The 15,292-nt window shown below is 46.2% G+C and overlaps 1 protein-coding gene across 1 annotated transcript in view; it reads right to left on the bottom strand.

Moving 5' to 3' along the window:
* The window catches only part of HMCN1 (hemicentin 1), a 338,886-nt gene extending 335,660 nt beyond the window's left edge, over positions 1–3,226 (bottom strand). The window contains exon 1 of the mRNA XM_054038112.1: positions 2,568–3,226. Coding sequence (XP_053894087.1) covers positions 2,568–2,853 — 286 coding nt within the window. The 5' untranslated portion in view covers positions 2,854–3,226. The remainder of the gene's footprint in view (positions 1–2,567) is intronic.
* Positions 3,227–15,292: the final 12,066 nt, after the last annotated feature.

Below are 15,292 nucleotides of genomic sequence, written 5' to 3'. Positions count from 1 at the left end.
CTCTGTACTAGATCCATAAGATTAGTGACCAATTCTGGAACACAGAGTTTCTTAACCATCTTCTGAAGCACCTGGTATTGGCCACTCTCAGCGATAGGATACTGGACTTGACACAGATATGGCAATTGCTGTATTCCTATGATTCAAGGTAGAAGAAGCCAATATGGGAGAAATTGCTATTGGCTTGTGGGGGAGGGGGGGAGGGAAATTACAGAAGTAGAGTTTTCAAAAATTAAGAAAGCAAAAATTATTGTAGATTTAAGATGACAGTATTTATTTTCCACTTTAAAACATTCACTGAAGTGGACCAAATGATCACTTTGTACAAAATCTTGACTTCCAAGGCTATATGTGGAAGCTGAGCTTTCATCTAAAGATGCAAAACAGATTATAATAATGTAAAATTTGATACTGCAAACAGGCTTTGCTGAATGCTTTCCAATGTATAAGGGTTTAGTTATCATTTTAATTACTAAATGAAATGTTAACATTTAAGTAATCAAGGAAAGGGATTTCCTGGGAGGTGGAAGGAAAGAGACAATGAGGGGAGGGGGCTTCCTGGGTTTTGGGAAAGAAAGTGGCACTGGAATTGTGGTTCCTGTGCATTGGGGGGAGCAACAAAGAGGGATGGAAGACAGAGGTGGGAAACCAGACTGAAATGAGAGCAAGGAGACTGCAGAGACAGTGAAAAGAGGAGGGGAGTGAGAGACTGTAAAAGGAAAAACCATAGGGAAGAGTAAGCAAAAGAAATAGAGTGACTGAGGGAGAGAACACAAAGGGGATTGGAATGAAAAGAGGATTTATGGAAATGAGATTTAAAAGTAACCTGCAATACAAGCAAAACATTGAAAGAATCACTGAAATATAAGTTTGGTGTCCTACCCAAAGCTAGGGAGGAGCAAAGGGAAGGAGCAAATCTATACTAACTTTTTTTTAATGTCTTTGCCTGACAAAAATTACCTTCCTGCTTTTGGGTTTGAGAAAAGTGTTCCAGAACAAATCATCCTAAAAAGCAGAGCAGCTGGTTAGCTGTTATAGTGAATCACTCTATGTGGGGAATTTTTTTCTGTTTAGAATGCATTTGGTCAATCTTCCATTGAAAAATAAAAGTTTTAAAATTAAAAGGCAAGAAAATCAAAAGGGAACTGTCAACCTGAAATCCAGATGATTTTTTTAAAATGACATAAAAGTTGTTTCAGACCCTACAGTCAACCCAGAATCCCCCCTAGCTGATTTTTGTGGCTTTACAGTCACCATATCCTATTTTTTAAGTGTGTGTTTCAGGCAGCAACAGAAAGACAAAGGAAACTGACTGCCTTCACAGAAGAAATAGTGAAACTCACTGGTTTCATAGAAGGCAGTCTGATATCATGATGGACAACCTTATAAAAACATAGTAAATATAAAAATGCATCAAATAGACATACTGAAAAAAGAAAATATGATTTTTTCAATAATCTTTCAGCATTATAGATATTAGCTGTTATTTTTGACAATATCAGGTAAACATTTTGCAGGCAGATATCTGGAAGGGGGTGGTTCTCTTTTTTACATTGATGGCATCACTCAAAGCGCCTAAATATCTGAAATAGGGGGAAGGGAGTCCTACCTGAGTTCCTGTGACTGATTCCTAGAATGTTGCAATCTGAAGTGTCTCAGAGGAAACTAGAACCAGGAAACTCATGTTCTAAAACAGATTTTTTTGGTTTGGGATTTTGTTAAAAAAAGTTTGGTTTGAACTTCTGTGTGTGCTGGCTACTTCAAGACACTAAGAGAGGTTTGACAAGGGAAGAGGAGAAAGCCAGAGAAAAGGGATAGGAAAAGGACAAAAAACAGATACTGAAAAACAGGAAAGCAAGATATACAGCAGAAAGGGAAAGACGTGAGCTACAAAAGCAGCACAGTAAAATAGCTACTTGTTTCACAGAAAGCTTGTTGAAGAAGTACACGAAGACTACAAACAAATGTGCGATTTTTTCAGAGGAGGCAGGAGACGTGATTCTGTTGGTGTAGGTGATGGAACTCTGTAGTCCAAAATTCTTTTATGTTCTTTAGTAGGACGAAGTCTAGTTTTAACATAAAATGGCTTTTGCAAGAGCAATAGTGGATCCTTTCAAAGTCTGTGTGCGTGTGCATGTTTTAAAATCAATTTGTGCGTATCTGATGGGGAAATACAGGCGTAATCAGCACTCAGAGGTGACAATGCATATTTGTGTATGCACATGACAGGAGGGAGTGAGTTAACAGAATGTAACTTGTTAGTGGCAAATTATTCTGGTTGAGAATTCCATATAAAAAGGGTGACAGACATTAAACAAGATATGTATGCACTGATCTATGAAAGTGCACGAAGTTGACTTTTATTTTTTATTTAATTTCCCAGGAGAATTCTGTGCTTTGTGCTACTTGCTCACCCTTTCTAAAATGTGGTTGCAACCCTTTGCCTTTACATATTAAATACTGCATTTACTTAATTCAGCAGATGACACCAAAATCTTAACACACATACACACACACACACACATAGATCTTCCCAGTTAATTGGACTTGGAAAAATATTTCCTTACCTGGATCGTGGAAAGGCACCAAAGCAAAGTTGTAAAGTGGTTTCTTAGGTCTTTTCAGAGAGGTTTCCAAAATTTTAGATGCACCTTCAATAACTTGAACTAAGTCATCATACATAGAGCCAGTCACATCAAACACAAATGCCAAGGTGGATGCTCCCTCTGGGATTTCTTCAGCTCTGGGCTCCTCTGCACTGGCATCTTGTGCATAGCAAGAAGAAAAGAGAGCCAGCAAGAATCCTATGCAGAATCCCACTCTCCAGATAGGGATATTTCCACGGGAAATCATTTTTCTCCCCAGTGCCTAAGTAGCGTGCTTAGTACTCACTAAGTGTCAGAGGGCTTCCACTGCAGTGGAGAAATACATTTGAACTTTTTAAAAAACAAACAAAACAAAACCTTTTCTGCACAACTTAGATCTGAATTGCTCTTCCCCTCACACCCACACACTCCACCAGCCCTTTGAGAGAGGAAGGGAGAGTGATGCAGCAGCTTTTGTTTGTGTGTAATTTCTGGTTTCTCTCCCTTCCCTTTCTACTTGTCTGCAGGACTTTTGTAGCGTCTCATGGAGTGAGGAGAGAGAGTCCCATCTATGCCCTACTGTGTGTGTTGCTGCTGCTGCTGGAATCTTTGGCAAGAGGCAGAGAGAGGCTCCCAATGTGCTGCTGCTGCTGCTGTTGGAGTCTTTGGCCAGAGCCTGAGGTTCCCAACTGCTGCTGTGAGACACAAGGAGCGGATGCCTAGCCCAGCCTCGGCTTCCCATTGGTCACCCGTTCTCCCCCTGCATTTGCCTTAGAGGCCCTTTTTCAGGGAGACTTTTAAACATGTTTATTGGGTCACTTGAGTGCCACAGAATCACTTGGAGCAAAACCTTCAGTGATAACAATAAAAGCAGGACTGAGCCATAAGCAGGAAATTCGCCCCAGATGTGTGGTTTCCCCACCACTCTGTGACAGTCAGGGGAGCTGAATGTTTCCATTAGTGATTAGGAACAATGTACTCACCAGGATTGGGTCTGCACATTCCTGAGCTAGGAGGACATGGATAATCCTAGTACTCCCTCTCAACCTGAGGGGCGGGGAGATCCTGATATGAACCCCTCCTTCCACAAAGGGGAAAATAAGCTGACTGCCCCTCACAACCTGCCAGGGGGCTGGGGGGGAGGGAGGGAGAAGAAATATTTCCACTGGGCAGTGCAACCCAAGGAATTTCCCCAGTGACCCTCGGTCCCCCCCACACACACACCCCAGCTCTTCTCCATTCACTTACATTTGCAGTGATCTGGAGTAAAAAGAAATCACAGTGGCCTACATCCTTCCAATCTCTTTGTGGTCTAGCTAGCTAGCCTAACCCACACACTACTCAAGCTTTCACTCCTACAAGTGGAGAGTGAGGCAGGGATTTCCCTACACCCCTCCTAGGTGTAACCCCCCCCCCCTGAATTTCCCCAACACCCCCCCTCAGTTTTGTGAATTAATTACATGCAGTTATGCCAATTTAGTGACTGTTTGGAAATTTGAATTGAAATTGAAACATTAATACACACTTTAAAAGCATATATAGTGTATGATAAAATATGTGTATCTGAAAAAGTAGAATAGATTTGAAAAGTTTGAACATAGACTAGCTTCCTTATACAGCTGTTGTTTTTTATGACAATGTCATTCATTTCGGTGATGTTGGCCAACTTAATAATTTCAAATGATGATTTGTAAGCAAAGTCTAAATGAGCTCTCCCTGACAGCTAGTGATGAGCTGGGGGCTGGGGGGAAAGGTTTCAGGATCAGATTGTATTTACATTCACACCTAATCTACCTAGGTATCCAGCAAACAGAGCTGCATTGCCCAAGTGATAGATTTTGGCTGGGGTTGGATTACAAATCACTTGAATGTGGGGGAATGGGGGACAAAATGTTGTTATTCTTATTGTCAGAGTAAAAGGCAGTAGAACTGTACTTAACCTGTTCTGATTGAGGGCATCAAGAGAGAGTGTGGGGACAGGTGTTTTGTTTGATGGTCTGCTTAAGTCACAAGTACTATTTGACTTGTCCCTCTTCACTGTCTTTTGTTTTGGTAAGTGACCACTACAGCTGAAATAACTGATAATCAGGTCTAAATGCTTAGACCTGCTGTTGGACAGTGTTTCTGTGGAAGAGACGGCCCAGTCTGCACTAGCAGTGAGGTTCCCCCACTGAGAGCTCAGTTGAAATCACTGAGAACTGTGTGGAACCTCAAGAGACCAACTAGCAGAGGTCACAGTGGCAGGTGGCAGCAGAAGGTGATGGCGCAGGGCCATTGGCAACAGAGCGATGGAATGAACAGTGGCACAACAACAGTGGCCAGAGCAAACAGTGAGCAGCTGGAGGAACAAGCAAGGTGCCTTCTTGCCCCCCATGTGGGAAGTGAACTCATGTGAAAGGACCTCTGAATTCTGAGTCTCCACTGACCAAGGACAACACTGATGAGTGTTAATGAGGCTGTTAAGAATGCTGGAGACACAACAAAGTTCATGTGAACAAACATGGCTGTGGCATCATACTTTCTATTTAAGCAAGAGATACCACACGCTACAAACTGGAGACCAATGTTATGTGCATTATCACTTGTTCATCCTGAAGTTGAACACTGGTTCCGAACAAGACCAGCAAATGCTCATTATCTTTCTGCAAGAAACTCGACTGACTGGCTAGAAGCATGTGGTGCAACAGTGAAAGATTCAACAGTCGAAAAAGTAAAGAACTCTCTCACCACATTCAAAAAATTTGCATACATGGCTGATGAATACACCAATGCAAATGGGCATCAAGTATTAAGTCATTGTGTATGTTATCTTGATGTCAGTGATAGGCCAGTAGATGCATTTCTAGATGTTCAAGTTATAGAAGACACATCAGCTGCATCTATGACAACCCACAGCTTAGAAGAGTTAAATGCTTGTGAATTGGACCCCAAAGAGATGGCTGCTTGTGCATTTGATGGAGCTGCAAACTTCTCTGGAAGACATGGTGGAGTACGAGCTTTGCTCAGAGAAAAGTGTAACCCTAATCTCTCCTATACACACTGCAGAGGCCATCTACTCCAACTAGCACTAGTATGAGCTGCAGACTCTTCAAAAGACATTAAAAAAGCTATACATTTAATATCTTCATTATATTATTTTTTCAGCAAGAGTCCAGAAAGACTGAATATCTTGGAAAATATAGCAGATACACTGGGACTGAAGTTCAAATTAGTCCAACCTGAGAAAACTCTCTGGTTTTCTCATGAGCGATCCTTGGCTGTTGTCTTTAAATTACTCCAGCCATTATTACTGGCTTTGGAAAGTACCTACCAAGATGGGATGGATCTAAGTAGTGAGGCTGGTGGATTACTTTTGCTACTACGTTCAGAGAAGACGATTGCCATTCTCTCTCTTGTAAGTCTACTTTTGAAACCACTTGGGTCATTAAACAATGCCATCCAGGCTTCTGCTACAACAGTAGTAGATCTTTGTCCAGCAATAGAAGCTACATTTGGATCAATCAGAGAGCTATCCATTGAAAAAGTACTGGAAGAAGCAAAGACTTCAGTCCAGAAGTTGACTAATGAAGGTATTTTTATTGATCCTTAAGTGAAGAGGACAAGAAGTGTTTGTTAAGACAACTGAAAAAGTACACAGACTTGATTCTTAAAAATCTACAACACAGACTTCTAGATTCTACTCAACCTCTATGTAGCTTTTACAGATCCCTGTCCTATAAAACACTGACAGTTGAGTGGAGTGAGGCACTACCAGCAATGGGGCTACCATGTGCTCAAGATAGAATAGAGAATTTGAACACAGAGTGGAATATCATACAACGAATGAATGAAGATTGGACTTCAACTGCTTTTTTATCATCACTAATGGCTCGACCCGATCTTTGTGCTATGTTTCCTGGGATGAAAGAAGTAGGAATTCATCTCTTGCTCCTCCCAGTCACAACAGCTACAGCTGTTCTTTTGCCTCATTGAATAGAATTTTGTGTTCTGAAAGAAGTTGCCTTCTGCCTGATCATGTGAATGAACTAATGAGCCTATCAATTGAAGGAATTGAAGTACTGGACACATGAGAAGCCACCAAAGATGAACACACTGCATTTAATAAATTCATTAACAGAGTTGTGCAAAATTATAACAAGAAACCAAGAAGGATGTAGATGTAGTGCTTCATACAAGGCTTGAGTAGCCAACTTTAATTTGTGTGATGGTTTTAAAACATGAGTTAAATCTAATAAAATGGTCATGAAACATTTTTCAGTTTTTACTATGGTGCCATACAGCTCACCTTCGCCCTCACGGTCTCACTCCTCATCGGCCCTGACCCTCGCGACCCCCATACATTCGAACACCCCCCCTAATTTCAATTCCTGGGGAAAACACTGGAGTGAGGTGTTATTTCTTTAATATTTGGAGACACTCGGATATTAAAATGCTGGAGGGCCATAAAAACATCTGGATAGATAAGCTGCTAACAGACAGAAAAGAGCAGCCTATATCACCCTACCACCACAAAAGTGGAAGGAGGGTCACAATCAACACTAAAGTGGCAGCAGGTATTTTCTACCACTCTCCTCAGTCTGTCCCTCCTCCCTCCGACAGATGAAACACTGGTGGGAAGGGTGGCACATGCCCTGCCCCCAATTTTTTGCCCCCTTCTTCCCCTCTATTTCTTGTTGAATACCAGTGTTCATTATCTAGCTGGCTAGTTGCTACTCCTGGTCTGTTCCACTGGCACTGCAGCCTCCAAATGCTTCTGGGGACCTGGCAACTCAACAGAGCTGCAGCGAGCTGGATCACCAGATAGTCCACCCCCAGTAGCTGGACTTCACGTTTCCCTCCCCAGGGAACATGCCAAGTTTCAAACATGCCAAGATTCTAATCTCTTAAAGCAGATGCCTGGAGTCCTACCTCACAGAAGCAATCCAAGGAGCCCTAGAAGTGGCAGTTCAGCACCATGAGCAAACTGAGTGTGAAAGGAGGCAACATTCAGGAGAAAATTCCTTAGAAATGTGGGGGAGGGTGTGTGTGTGCACGCACGTACACACACACACACACTCATCTCCTTGGGGACATAGATAGCAATGCAGAATGGGGAATAACAACAATATGGACTGTGGTGTCCTGGGAGAAAGGCAGCAGTAAAAGTGGGTGATAGGGTTGCCAGGTGTCTAGCTTTCAACCACAAAGTCCGGTTACCCACAGTAACCAGCCTCTGCCACCATGGGGCAGGAAGAGCAGCAGCTGCGGCTAGAGCCTAGGGGAGCTGCTCTCTGCTCAGCTGCTCACAGAGAGAAGTGGGTGGCTGGTTCCCGACTGGCTCCAGCCTCTCCAGCACAGAGGTAGGTACATGGAGGAATCCTGTCCACCCCCCTCTGCCCCGCTGTGCCCCAGTTTCCCTGCTGTCACAAAGTGTGGGGGAGTCAGGGCCCTGCACCCCCACTTCCTGCAATTCACCATGACTCTCATCCAGCCAGTAAAATGGAAGGTTTATTGGACGACAGGAACACAGTCCCAAGCAGAGCTTGTAGATACAACCAGGACCCCTCAGTCAAGTCCTTCTGTGGGGCAGGGAGCTTAGACCCCAGTCCTGGGGTTCCCTCCGTTTCCAAAAGCTCCAAAAACTGAACCCCCCTCCAGCAGTCTCACCCAGCCTCCCCCCAGCTCCTCCTCCAGCGTTTGTCCAGTTTCCTGTGCAAAAGGTGTCACCTGTCCCCAACCTCCCCTCCTGGGTTCAGGTTACATGCTCAGGTATCGTCCCTCAAGTTAAGTCACACCCTGGTATCCCATCACCAATGCAGACAGTCCCAACAAAACTCCCCTGCAACACTCCCCGGTCAATCTGCCCCACTCCCTACTCTGTCACACCCTGCCCTGGCCCCTTGCTCCAGGGACTGACCCCCCTCCCTCTGCCTTGCCATGCCCTGACTGCGCAGGCAGGCAGGCTCTGCATCAGCTCCTCCCAGCCGGCTCTGCAGTTGGCAGGTGAGTCCTGGGACAGGGAGAGAGCGAGCGACGGAGGGAGGGGGAGAGAGAAGCGAGGGGGGCCTGGAGGAAGAGGCAGGGCAGGGCCTTGTGGAAAGGAGCAGGGCAGGCCAGGGCCGGCTTTAGGCCGATTCAGCCGATTCGGCTGAATTGGGCCCCGCGCTGCAGCTGTCCGCCCCGCCCCCAGCTCACTTCCCCCTCCTCCCCTCCCCTGCACGCCCCGCCCCCTCCCCTGCTTCCCGCGAATCAGAGATTCGCGGGAAGTCTGAGACGAAGCAGGGGCGGGCCAGCAGCACGAGGTAAGCTGGGGTGGGGGCGGGAGAAGGGCTCTGGGGAGGCGCGGCCCGTTCCCGCAGGCCCCAGCGGCTCTGGCCCGGCTTGGCTCCAGCCCGGCCCCCAGGGCCCGACTCCGGCCCAGTCCCCGCGGCTCGGGTCCCCCCCACCCGCACGGCTTCCGCAGCGCGGCTCGGATCCCCCCCCCCGGCGCAGCCCCCACCGCGCGGCTCGGGTCCCCCCGCCCCCCGTGCAGCCCCCACTGCGCGGCTCGGGTTCCCCCCCCGCACAGCCCCCGCGGCGCGGCTCGGGTCCCCCCGTCCCGTCCCCGCGGCGCAGCTCGGGTCCCCCCCCGTCCCCGCGGCGCGGCTCGGCTCTCCCCCCCCGTCCCCGCGGCGCGGCTCCCCCGTCCCCCCCCGTCCCCACGGCGCGGCTCAGCTCCCCCGTCACCCCCCTGTCCCCGCGCCGCGGCTCAGATGTCCCCGTCCCCGTCCCCCCCGCGGCGCGGCGGGGCTCGGGTCCCCCCCCGCGGCTCAGGTCCCCCCGTCCCGTCCCCCCCCCCCGCGGCGCGGCTCGAGTCCCCCCGTCCCGCCCCTCCCCCCCCGCGGCGCGGCTCAGGTCCTGGGGGCGGGGCTTGCAGCAAGCCCCGCCCCCAGGAATCGGGCCCCGCTCTTGCTAAAGCCGGCCCTGGGGCAGGCTGTCCAGTTTTCAGCAGTTAGAAAGTTGGAAATCCTAGTGGGTGGTGGCATATGAGGAAAGGAGTCAGTGAGGAAAAGGGAACCACAGAAGAAAGGTTACTTGGTGAATGGGGACAGGGAAAAAGAGAAAATGATAGAGATTAGTGGGGCAGAGAGAAAGAACAAGACTGAAACAGGATAAATAGCTGGAGGTGGGGCAGAGACAATGAAAGGGAGAATGAACAGATTGAAAAAAGAAAGATTGGAAGGAAAATAAGGCCTGGTCTACACTACAAAGTTAGGTATCAGAGAGGTAGCTGTGTTAGTCTGAATCTGTAAAAAGCAACAGAGGGTCCTGTGGCACCTTTAAGACTAACAGAAGTATTGGAGTATAAGCTTTCGTGGGTGAATGCCCACTTCATCAGACGCAAGTAATGGAAATTTCCAGAGGCAGGGATAAATCAGTATGGAGATAACGAGGTTAGTTCAATCAGGGAGGGTGAGGTGCTCTGCTAGCAGTTGAGGTGTGAACACCAAGGGAGGAGAAACTGCTTCTGTAGTTGGATAGCCATTCACAGTCTTTGTTTAATCCTGATCTGATGGTGTCAAATTTGCAAATGAACTGGAGCTCAACAGTTTCTCTTTGGAGTCTGGTCCTGAAGTTTTTTTGCTGTAAGATGACTACCTTTACATCTGTTATTGTGTGGCCACGGAGATTGAAGTGTTCTCCTACAGGTTTTTGTATATTGCCATTCCTGATAACTGACTTGTGTCCATTTATCCTCTTGCGTAGTGACTGTCCAGTTTGGCCAATGTACATAGCAGGTATAAATCAGTATGGAGATAACGAGGTTAGTTCAATCAGGGAGGGTGAGGTGCTCATGCTGGCACATGATGGCATATAAAACATTGGTGGATGTGCAGGTGAATGAGCCGGTGATGTTGTAGCTGATCTGGTTAGGTCCTGTGATGGTGTTGCTGGCCATCGTTTATTTGTACTGTGGTGTCTAGGAAGTGGATCTCCCGTGTAGATTGGTCCAGGCTGAGGTTGATGGTGGGATGGAAGCTGTTGAAATTATGGTGGAATTCTTCCGGGGTCTCCTTCCCATGGGTCCAGATGATGAAGATGTCATCAATGTAGCATAGGTAGAGAAGGGGCGTGTCATAACTATAAAGGGAAGGGTAACAGCCCTTCTGTGTACAATACTATAAAATCCCTCCTGGCCAAAGACTCCAAAATCCTTTTACCTGTAAAGGGTTAAGAAGCTCAGGTAACCTGGCTGACACCTGACCCAAAGGACCAATAAGGGGACAAGATACTTTCAAATCTTGGTGGGAGGAAGGCTTTTGTTTGTGCTCTTTGTTTTTGGGGAGTATTCGCTCTTGGGACTAAGAGGGACCAGACATCAATCCAGGCTCTCCAAATCTTTCTGAACAAGTCTCTCATATTTCAAACTTTTAAGTACAGCCAGGCAAGGCGTGGTAGTTTTATCTTTGTTTTCTCAACTTGTAAATGTGCCTTTTACTAGGGTGTTTACCTCTGTTTGCTGTAACTTTGAACCTAAGGCTACAGGGGGATTCCTCTGGGCTCTTTAAGTTTGATTACCCTGTAAAGTTATTTTCCATCCTGATTTTACAGAGATGATTTTTACCTTTTTCTTTAATTAAAAGCCTTCTTTTTAAGAACCTTATTGATTTTCCCTGTTTTTTAGATCCAAGGGGGTTGGATCTTGATCCACCAGGAGTTGGTGGGAGAAAGGAGGGGGGATGGTTAATTTCTCCTTGTTTTAAGATCCAAGGGGTTTGGATCTGTATTCACCAGGGAATTGGTGAAGAATCTCTCAAGGCTACTCAGAGAAGGGAATTAGCACATTGGGAGTAGTGGCAGCGGACCAGATCTAAGCTGGTAGTTAAGCTTAGAAGTTTTCATGCAGGCCCCCACATCTGTACCCTAAAGTTCAGAGTGGGGAAGGAGCCTTGACAGGGCGTGAGTGGACAAGAGCTGAGGAATCATTGTTCCAGGTCAGCCATAAAAATGTTGGCATATTGTGGGGCCATGCGGGTGCCCATGGTGGTGCCACTGGTTCAATATGGAGCTTATGCTCCAATACTTCTGTTAGTCTTAAAGGTGCCACAGGACCCTCTGTTGCTTTTTACAGATTCAGACTAACACGGCTACCCCTCTGATACTTGACACCAGGCAAGGCACTGCATTTAGCCGTATGGAATGGAAATCTATCAACCTCAAGAAGAAACTTGCACAAATACAGACAGATATCATCTTCCTTTCCAAATGCAAACGGATGGACATCATACCAAATGGATTGAAGGTGAAAAATCCACTGCTATCTACATACTGCACAGACAACAGTGAGAGATTATGCCATACACTATCAAAGAAACTGAGGAACCACCTGATCAGCATCCTATACAGCAAACAGAAAAACATCAAGAAAGAGCTCTCCAACCTGGAGACTTTCATAAATAACCAACCCTCCACACAAATGGACTTTACTAAAATAAGACAGGAGATCTACATTACACACTTCACCTCTCTACAAAGGAAAAAGGACCATAAGCTGTCTAAAATCCTACCGGCCACATGGGGCCACAACAGGGGTATCCCTACCTCACCCAGCAATATCGTCAATTTATCCAGCTACACACTCAACCCAACAGAAGAGTCTGTCCTATCTCGGGGACTCTCTTTTTGCCCCAGCACTCCCACGAACATGATACAGTTCTGCAGTGATCTGGAAGCCTACTTTCGCTGCCTCCAACTCAAAGAATACTTTCAAGATAACACTGAACAGTGCACTGATACACAGATACCCTCCCACCAACAACACAGGAAGAAGAACTCCACATGGACTCCTCCTGAGGGTCGAAATGACAGTCTGGACCTATACATAGAATGCTTCCGCCGACGTGCATAGGCAGAAATTGTGGAAAAACAACATCGCTTGCCTCATAACCTAAGTCGTGCAGAACACAATGCCATCCACAGCCTCAGAAACCACCTTGACATTATCATCAAAAAGGCTGATAAAGGAGGTGCTGTTGTCATCATGAACAGGTCTGACTAACAGAAGGAGGCTGCCAGACAACTCTCCAATACCAAATTCTACAGGCCACTTTCCTCAGATCCCACTGAGGAATACACTAAGAAACTGCACCATCTACTCAGGACACTCCCTACACTAACACAGGAACAAATCAACCCTTAGAGCCCCGACCGGGGTTATTCTATTTACTCCCCAAGATCCACAAACCTGGAAATCCTGGATGCCCCATCATCTCGGGCATTGGCACTCTCACTGAAGGACTGTCTGGATATGTGGACTCCCTACTCAGACCCTACGCCACCAGCATTCCCAGCTATCTCCGTGATACCACTGATTTCCTGAGAAAACTACAATGCATTGGTGACCTCCCAGAAAACACCATCCTAGCTACCAGATGTGGAGGCTCTCTACACAAACATCCCACACACAGATGGAATACAAGCTGTCAGGAACAGTATCCCTGATGATGACACAGCACAACTTGTTGCTGAGCTCTGTGACTTTATCCTCACGCACAATTATTTCAAATTTGGTGACAATATATACCTCCAGACCAGAGGCACCGCAATGGGCACCCGCATGGCCCCACAATATGCCAACATTTTTATGGCTGACCTGGAACAACGCTTCCTCAGCTCTCGTCCACTCACGCCCCTTCTCTACCTACGCTACATTGACAACATCTTCATCATCTGGACCCATAGGAAGGAGACCCTGGAAGAATTCCACCATGATTTCAACAGCTTCCACCCCACCATCAATCTCAGCCTGGACCAATGTACACGGGAGATCCACTTCCTAGACACCACAGTACAAATAAACGATGGCCACGTTAACACCACCCTATACCGAAAACCCACCGACCGCTACGCCTACCTTCATGCCTCCAGCTTCCACCCCAGACACACCACACGATCCATCGTCTACAGCCAAGCGCTGAGGTACAACTGCATCTGTTCCAACCCCTCAGACAGAGACCAACACCTACAAGATCTTCACCAAGCATTCTCAAAACTACGATACCCACACAAGGAAATAAGGAAACAAATCAACAGAGCCAGACGTGTACCCAGAAGCCTCCTGCTACAAGACAGGCCCAAAAAAGAAACCAACAGAACTCCACTGGCTATCACCTACAGTCCTCAGCTTAAACCTCTCCAACGCATCATCAGTGACCTACAACCCATCCTGGACAATGATCCCTCACTTTCACAGACCTTGGGAGGCAGGCCAGTCCTCGCCCACAGACAACCCGCCAACCTTAAGCATATTCTCACCAGCAACCACGCATCGCACCATAACAACTCTAACTCAGGAACCAACCCATGCAACGAACCTCGATGCCAACTCTGCCCACATATCTACACCAGCAACACCATCACATGACCTAACCAGATCAGCTACAACATCACTGGCTCATTCACCTGCACGTCCACCAATGTTATATATGCCATCATGTGCCAGCATGAGCACCTCACCCTCCCTGATTGAACTAACCTCGTTATCACCATACTGATTTATACCTGCCTCTGGAAATTTCCATTACTTGCGTCTGATGAAGTGGGCATTCACCCACGAAAGCTTATGCTCCAATACTTCTGTTAGTCTTAAAGGTGCCACAGGACCCTCTGTTGCTTACTACAAAGTTAGGTTGACATAAGCCAGCCTGCACACAGAGGAACAGGAAAGGATGGGATGATGGGTAGGGGGAGAGATGTAAGAGTGACTTGCAAATGAAACCTAAGCACTGAGAGAAGCTTTCCTAACATGTACTGGGCAAATTTCTTGTACCTCAGTTTCAGCTAATTGACAGGAATAAATGTGTATCTAAAGTAAGCAAGAGTCTTCATGGTGTGGGATATCTGAGAGGGGTCAATTACTTAAACTCAGCTCCCAAAAATAATATTTATGTTTATGCAATATGCAGATATACTTAGTGGGGCAAGCGAGTGTAATATAATGCAATAACTGTACACACACTGGGGAAGGGCCAAAACCAAATATCTTACTAACACTATTACTTTCACTGGATTTGGTTCTTCTCTCAGATAGTCCCTCACTCCAGCAAACACTACCTTAAAATATTCTTATAGAAGTAGTATTACGGTAGCAACTAGAGGCCCCAACTTTGATTGGAACCATTGCTCTAGGCACTGTATAAACACATAGTAAGATAAAGTTTTGCTTGGAATAGCTGACAATATAGAGAGAAGGTGGGAGAAAGAAAGTATTTTTATCCCTACTTTACAGATGCGGGAAACTGAGACACAGAGCAATTCAAGGCCAGATTTATAAAGGTATTTAGGCATCTGAAGATGCAGATAGATGCCTAGTGGGATTTTCAAAAGCATTTAGGTGGCTAACTCCCATTGTCCCAAGAATCTAGATTACTTGAATCCCTTAGCCACAAACCATCCTTTTTATCCCATACAGGTGTGTATAGGAGGAGTTAACAGCAATTACTGAAGTTAATAGCAATACATCAGTTTCAACCCAGAGTGAGAAGAGAACCAGGCCCTTTGCTTTCCATGGGATAAGTCATGTGGCTGAGGTAAGCAGAGTCCAGTTTAGTTATATTTGATACAGTTATGAAAAGTATTTTTTTAACTCATATTATTCATTTCCCCCATTATTTTACAAACTTTAATCAGTAATAAACTACAGTGCTCAAAACCATCATTCTATGACTGGAAAATTAATCATGTAGAAA

The sequence above is a fragment of the Malaclemys terrapin genome, chromosome 8 (genome assembly GCF_027887155.1).
Source record: "Malaclemys terrapin pileata isolate rMalTer1 chromosome 8, rMalTer1.hap1, whole genome shotgun sequence".
Classification (NCBI taxonomy): domain Eukaryota; kingdom Metazoa; phylum Chordata; order Testudines; family Emydidae; genus Malaclemys; species Malaclemys terrapin.
This window is presented reverse-complemented; position numbering and strand designations above follow the sequence as displayed.